The sequence below is a fragment of the Littorina saxatilis genome, linkage group LG1, assembly GCF_037325665.1.
Source record: "Littorina saxatilis isolate snail1 linkage group LG1, US_GU_Lsax_2.0, whole genome shotgun sequence".
Taxonomy (NCBI): domain Eukaryota; kingdom Metazoa; phylum Mollusca; class Gastropoda; order Littorinimorpha; family Littorinidae; genus Littorina; species Littorina saxatilis.
Genome location: NC_090245.1, coordinates 28,334,633 through 28,342,132, shown reverse-complemented (window position 1 = coordinate 28,342,132; position 7,500 = coordinate 28,334,633). Strand labels below are relative to the sequence as shown.

Sequence of the window (7,500 nt, the reverse complement as noted above, 5' to 3'; positions counted from 1 at the left end):
ATTCTGCTAGGTTTCCTTTTTATGGATTAGAATGTGTTGGCGTTGAAATCGTATCTGCTGTGAAAATCTAAGTACACCGTATAGTGCGCATGCTTCCAAGACTTCTCTAAGAACTTCAATAACAATTTAAACATTGCTGATTACCAAAGGCGTCTGCATCATTAGCACACAATAAGACCAAAAGACAACAAACCTGAATAAAAACCGAAGCCACAGAGTCAGTAGATACAACACAACAAGTAGAAATGCTAATTGAGTTTTTCTTGCATAAAAGGGAGACCACCACCCACCAATGAAATCTCTTACACGTATTACAACGTTCACAAAAGTTAATGACAAAAACGTGAATAAGTCTGCATCTTCCAAGGACCTCATGCAGAGCTTCAGCATTGCTGATTGCCAAGGACGTCTGCATCATTCGCACACACTATAATACCAATAAGGTTTGCAGAAGAGGGAGACCACCACATACATAAAGACATCCTCTACAAGACTCACCGCCGTGACACAAAGCCCAACAGCGTCCGAGTCCAACAGTAGACCACTGCCACAATAAAGGCTTATCCAACCCACGCGTTGGTGTCCAATGGATGAATTACTGCTTGCGTAGGTTGTCAGCTAGCGCAATGCGTTGATATTTGTTGCGGTTTGTGTCGACTATAAAACCCGACTTTGAGTGATATTTCCGTCAGTAACAATTGTGCAGTTCCAACAGGATTCGGACAATACTGTCTGTACGCAAAAGGAGAACTTATTGACTGTGCTGAAAACTTGCTGCAAGTGTTTGCGCATTTGAGTGTGTGTGTGTGTGTGTGTGTGTGTTTTTCAAAAGAAGGCAAACATATATATATGAGATTCAAACTCAGTTTGATATATCTAGTGTAACCTACAAGGACATACAAACAGCCATATTCAGAATAGACGAGTTCAAGACGGAATAGCAGCCGCTTCTACAGACGCCAACCATAAACTGAATGAATACAAACGAATTGAACGTATGCCCCAAAAAGCATATGTATTAAAAACTACTTTGTCAACTCTACTGAATTAACAACAACAACAACAACAACAAAAACTTGATTTGCAAACTAGCCAATAGATTCAACACGTTTGAAATCAACCCTGATTTAACTGAAATATCCCATATTTTGCACATTTATTCTCACAATCAGACTCCAACAATGACGGAGATCTTCACAACCGGACCTCACCAATGCGGCGACTACGATCCACGCATCAACCCGATCCCCACAGGGCTCTCCACTGACGATCTCATCTTCTACTGCACCCTTCGTAACGTCTTCGGGATCTTCGCCTCTCTCATCGCCATACTCGGAATCATCGGCAATGTCATCTCGCTCATCATCCTGCCAAAGACATGTGGTGCCAGAAGCGCCATAGTGTTCTTGCAAAGTCTGGGCGTGTATGACACGGTATTCTTGGTCACCATCCTCTTCTTGAAGACGATTCCGTCCATCTCCATCATGGGACATTACGGTGTGGTGATGTCCAATGCTATGTCACCGGCCCTCTTTCCTTTGATGTACATCGCCCATATCGGCGCGATCTACAGTACCATCTGCATATCCAGTGAAAGGTTAGTAAAGATGATGTGTGTGAACTGATTCGGCGTATGTTTGTGATATTTGTCTCTGTTCCAAAGAGGCGTCTGCCCTCTGTCGGTCTCTTTCGTTGTCTCTCTGTTACCAGATCCGAGATGGTGAATGGCAGTCTATGTTTTTTTTTAATTTTTTTTGTTTTTTTTTGACATTTAGTCAAGTTTTGACTAAATGTTTTAAAGTAGAGGGGGAATCGAGACGAGGGTCGTGGTGGTGTGTGTGTGTGTGTGTGTGTGTGTGTGTGTGTGTGTGTGTGTGTGTGTGTGTGTGTGTGTAGGTGTGTGTGTGTGTGTGTGTGTGTGTGTGTAGAGCGATTCAGAGTAAACTACTAGACCGATCTTTATGAAATTTTACATGAGAGTTCCTGGGTATGATATCCCCAGATATTTTTTTTCATTTTTTACATTTAGTCAAGTTTTGACTAAATGTTTTAACGTAGAGGGGGGAATCGAGACGAGGGTCGTGGCGTATGTGCGTGCGTGTGTGTGTGTGTGTGTGTGTGTGTCTGTGTGTGTGTGTAGAGCGATTCAGACTACTGGACCGATCTTTATGAAATTTGACATGAGAGTTCCTGGGTATGAAATCCCCATACGTTTTTTTCATTTTTTTGATCAATGTCTTTGATGACGTCATATCCGGCTGTTCGTGAAAGTTGAGGCGGCACTGTCACGCCCTCATTTTTCAACCAAATTGGTTGCAATTTTGGTCAAGTAATCTTCGACGAAGCCCGGATTTCGGTATTGCATTTCAGCTTGGTGGCTTAAAAATTAATTAATGACTTTGGTCATTAAAAATCTGAAAATTGTAAAAAAGAAAAAAAAAATTATAAAACGATCCAAATTTACGTTCATCGTATTCTCCATCATTTTCTGATTCCAAAAACATATAAATATGTTATATTTGGATTAAAAACAAGCTCTGAACATTAAATATATACATATTATTATCAAAATTAAATTGTCGAAATCAATTAAAAAACACTTTCATCTTATTCCTTGTCGGTTCCTGATTCCAAAAACATATAGATATGATATGTTTGGATTAAAAACACGCTCAGAAAGTTAAAACAAAGAGAGGTACAGAAAAGCGTGCTATCCTTCTTAACGCAACTACTACCCCGCTCTTCTTGTCAATTTCACTGCCTTTGCCATGAGCCGTGGACTGACGATGCTACGAGTATACGGTCTTGCTGAAAAATGGCATTGCGTTCAGTTTCATTCTGTGAGTTCGACAGCTACTTGACTAAATGTTGTATTTTCGCCTTACGCGACTTGTTTGATAAATGTCTTTAATGACGTCATATCCGGCTTTTCGGGAAAGTTGAGGTGGCACTGTCACGCTCTCATTTTTCAACCAAATTGGTTGAAATTTTGGTCAAGTAATCTTCGACAAAGCCCGGATTTTGGTATTGCATTTCAGCTTGGAGACTTAAAATTTAATTAATGAGTTTGCTCAATAAAGTTGTCATTAAAATCGATTTTTCGCAAACAGATTTAAAATTGATTGCATCGTATTCTTCATCACATTCCGAATCTAAAAATATATTCATATGTCATGTTTACTCTTAAAATGTGATCACAATTAACGAAAATAGAATAATTAGTCTTACGATTAAAATGTAAGAAATCGATCCAAAAATGATGTCATCTTATTTGTGATCATTTCCTGATTCCAAAAACATATAGATATGATAGGTTGTATTCAAAACAAGCTCAGAAAGTTAACAAGATTACAGAAAAACGCGCTTTCCTGCTTAGCACAATACGCTACCGCGCTAATCTGGCGTGTCAATATCACTACGTTTTGCACGTGGAAGTTGAGCGATTTCGTTCACGCGGGGATTGACGAAGCTGTACTGTCTTCTATATATATATACGACTTGTGTCTGTGTGTTTGTGTGTTTGTGTATTTGTGTATTCGCCATGCACGGCCAAAGTTCTCGATGGATCTGCTTCAAATTTGGTGGGCATATTCAGGTAGACCCGGGACACGACACAACCTGGTCGATATTTCAACACGTGCTCTCAGCGCGCAGCGCGGAACCGATTTTGGTTCCACCTCAGCTATTTTGGTTCCACCTCAGCTACCCGGGCCCCCATACCGACACACCATAGCCGCTACACCACATCACAACGCCAAAGTTCTCGGTGGATCTTTTTCAAATTTGGACACCGTATTCAGCTACACCCCGGACACAATATCATCGATGAGATATTTCAACACGTGCTCTCAGCGCGCAGCGCTGAACTCATTTTCGTTTTTGTGTTCATTTCACCATTATAAGTAACTCTTCCTTATCTTCTCCAGTGTTTGGCGTTTATCTCCCTTCCTTCCTGTGGCTTTCCCGTTCAGTTGTAAGTTACTACACTGCGCTGTCCACTGCGCTGAGCGTCTTCGGATATTCCCGGCGTTCTGTTACTGTTATTATTTTTAGAAGGTCAACGCAGTGTACAGAACGTAAATTGGACCCGTAAATTATCCTCACTGTAAAAGTGCAAAGGTCGAATCAATTTATAGCCACGCCAAAAATACACTGTCATCTATCTCTCTATAGATACGGCTTCTCTGTGTTTTTGTGTGTGTGTGTGTCAGTGTGTGTGTCTCTATGTAAGCAACACCTGTGCATTGTTCAGTTCTGTTTGTGATGTGGTCTGGCGGCTTTTGTGTAATTTTATGTACTGGCCTTCCTTTGAGAAGCCATAACTTGCTCAGTCCTGATTGAGTGGAGTTCGCCTCCAAAGGTGATTAACACGGTTACATTCGTCGACAAGGATGGGACTCGATATGGTCAGGATTGGCATTATGGCCACTGAATCATTTTCGTGCTGTTCCCATTCCACGAATCTGGGAGGGACCTAAGCTTGGCGGGTCCATTGTTCGGACCCGGCGAAGCCGGCGTACGGCTCTAAGTACTTCTTCCCGGCGAAGCCGGCTACCCGGCGAAGCGGGTATTCATTCTAGTAGTGAATAAATACAGTGCGTTCAGTTTCATCCCGTGAGTTCGACAGCTTGACTAAATGTAGTAATTTCGCATTACGCGACTTGTTACATTTAGTCAAGTTTTGACTAAATGTATTAACGTAGAGGGGGGAATCGAGACGAGGGTCGTGGTGTATGTGCGTGTGTGTGTGTGTGTGTGTGTGTGTGTCTGTGTGTGTGTGTGTAGAGCGATTCAGACTAAACTACTGGACCGATCTTTATGAAATTTGACATGAGAGTTCCTGGGTATGATATCCTCAGACGTTTTTTTCATTTTTTTTATAAATGTCTTTGATGACGTCATATCCGGCTTTTCGTGAAAGTTGAGGCGGCACTGTCACGCCCTCATTTTTCAACTAAATTGGTTGAAATTTTGGTCAAGTAATCTTCGACAAAGCCCGGACTTCGGTATTGCATTTCAGCTTGGTGGCTTAAAAATTAATTAATGACTTTGGTCATTAAAAATCTAAAAATTGTAAAAAAAATATTTTTTTTATAAAACGATCCAAATTTACGTTCATCTTATTCTCCATCATTTTCTGATTCCAAAAACATATAAATATGTTATATTTGGATTAACAACAAGCTCTGAAAATATATAAAAATTATTATCAACATTTTTTTTTCGAAATCAATTTAAAAACACTTTCACCTTATTCCTTGTCGGTTCCTGATTCCAAAAACATATAGATATGATATGTTTGGATTAAAAACACGCTCAGAAAGTTAAAACGAAGAGAGGTACAGAAAAGCGTGCTATCCTTCTCAGCGCAACGAATACCCCGCTCTTCTTGTCAATTCCACTGGCACTGCCTTTGCCACGGGCGGTGGAGTGACGATGCTACGAGTATACGGTCTTGCTGCGTTGCGTTGCGTTCAGTTTCATTCTGTGAGTTCGACAGCTACTTGACTAAATGTTGTATTTTCGCCTTACGCGACTTGTTTTTAACTTGTATGAGGAGAAGGAGGCTTGGGATAGTGTGTCAACTTCCTGGGAAAAATACCGCGGAAATGCGGAACGCTTTTCTATGCAAGAGATCATTTGTAGAGAACTAAAAATTGGTGACAAAAACAGTCTAGCAGGCTGTGTCTCTCTTGTTAGCCGAAGCATGCGAACAACGTAGAGTGCTTTATATTCTGCGCAGATTCCGTATTTTTTCTCTCCTTATTCTTTAGTTAATACTGGTTTTCTTGTTTTTTCAGCTTTTTGCTCCCATTTCGCAACTTCCTTTTAACTTTCTTAGTCCCGCAGAATATACATTGGTGCAATTGCGCTATTTCAGAAGACGCTTGAGAGACGTTTTAAACAAACACACACACACACACACACACACACACACACACACACACACACACACACACACACACACACACACACACACACACACACACACACACACACACACACACACACTCAAGCCACACAAAGAAAGACTATCCGCACTATAGATATCTAGAAATTGTTGTTTTTACACCCCCGGTATAGGGGTGTGTATAGGTTTCACTCGATGTGTTTGTGTTCGCAAGTAGATCTCAAGAATGAACGGACCGATCGTCACCAAACTTGGTGAACAGGTTCTATACATTCCTGAGACGGTCCTTACAAAAATTGGGACCAGTCAAACACACGGTTAGGGAGTTATTGGTGGATTAAAATTATACAAGGCCTGGTATAGACGGACACCCCCGTTGGTCAAAGGGAAATAACCATTCTCACTGCCACCAACTGAGATGGTTATTTCCCTTTGACGGGGGTGTAGTTCCTATCGGAGGAATTTCTTGTGTTTAACTGTTACTTATCTTTTTAACCTTCCCCCGTCAGCACAAAAACAAAGAAACGATACGGTGAAACGTCACGTTGAAAAGTAAAGGATAACAACCATGGTTTACATCAATTAATGTTGTGTGTATGATAACAAACCCACATCTAATAGAGTTCATCTAAGACGTTGAATGCAAATCAGATTTTGACTCCAGATTGATATGATTCCCCCCAAAACAGGGGATCTGTCCAGTTTGTTAAAAATCAGGTTAAAGTTTACACAGACGTAATTATTTCGTAGGACATCGACATTGAAAGCTAAATAGGCTGCATTGACATGAGCTGTTTCCGATAAACGATGCTAGTTTATTTAATGACAGATTCGTAAATAAGCTTTGTTGGAATGTTGTTTTGTTGGAAGATTGTTTTGTATAGGGAAGACGTGTTTTAGCGGTGCTATTCTAGGTCAGGTGACCTTGTTGTTTTGTTATTTCCTTCGTCCATTGTTTCTGTCTTTATTTGTTTTCGTAGTCTCTTTTTAATGTTTGTGTCACGATAAAAACAGTGTTTTGACGGTGCCTTTCTTTCGAAAGGTTCTTCGTGTTCAGAGTCTGATGTAAAAATGTATTGATGCCGCGGTCTTGTTGCGAAATCTTCTTCTTCTTCTGCGTTCCTGGGCTGAAACTCCCACGTACACTAGTGTTTTTGTACGGGTGGGTGTTTACGTGTATGCCCGTTTTTATCCCGCCATTTATGCAGCCATATGCCGCTTTCGGGGGAAACATCCTGGGTATTGTCGTGCTTCCATAACCCACCGAACTCTGACATGAATTACCGGACCTTTACGTGTGCACTTGGTCTTGTGCTTACGCGTACACACGAAGGAGGATAAGGCACATACGTTGACCTGGGAGATTGGACAAATCTCCACCCTTAACCCATCAGGCGCGGCCGGGATTCGAACTCACGACGTTCCGATTGGGAGGCCGATGTCTTATCCACTCAGCAAATGCGCCCGTCTGTTGCGAAGTGATGTGGATAATCACGTTTGCGTGATAATTATGTTCTTTTCAGTCCTATGCCGCCTTTGAGAGAGAGCTTGAATCTGTAGACATGAGAAAAAATTCCCGCGTCAACCAC

At 41.3% G+C, this 7,500-nt stretch overlaps 1 protein-coding gene across 1 annotated transcript in view; it reads left to right on the top strand.

The window, feature by feature from the left end:
- The first annotated feature begins 382 nt into the window (after positions 1 to 382).
- The window catches only part of LOC138966083 (FMRFamide receptor-like), a 35,653-nt gene continuing 28,535 nt past the window's right edge, over positions 383 to 7,500 (top strand). The window contains exon 1 of the mRNA XM_070338171.1: positions 383 to 1,597. Within this exon, the coding sequence (XP_070194272.1) occupies positions 1,182 to 1,597 (416 nt within the window). The 5' untranslated portion in view covers positions 383 to 1,181. The remainder of the gene's footprint in view (positions 1,598 to 7,500) is intronic.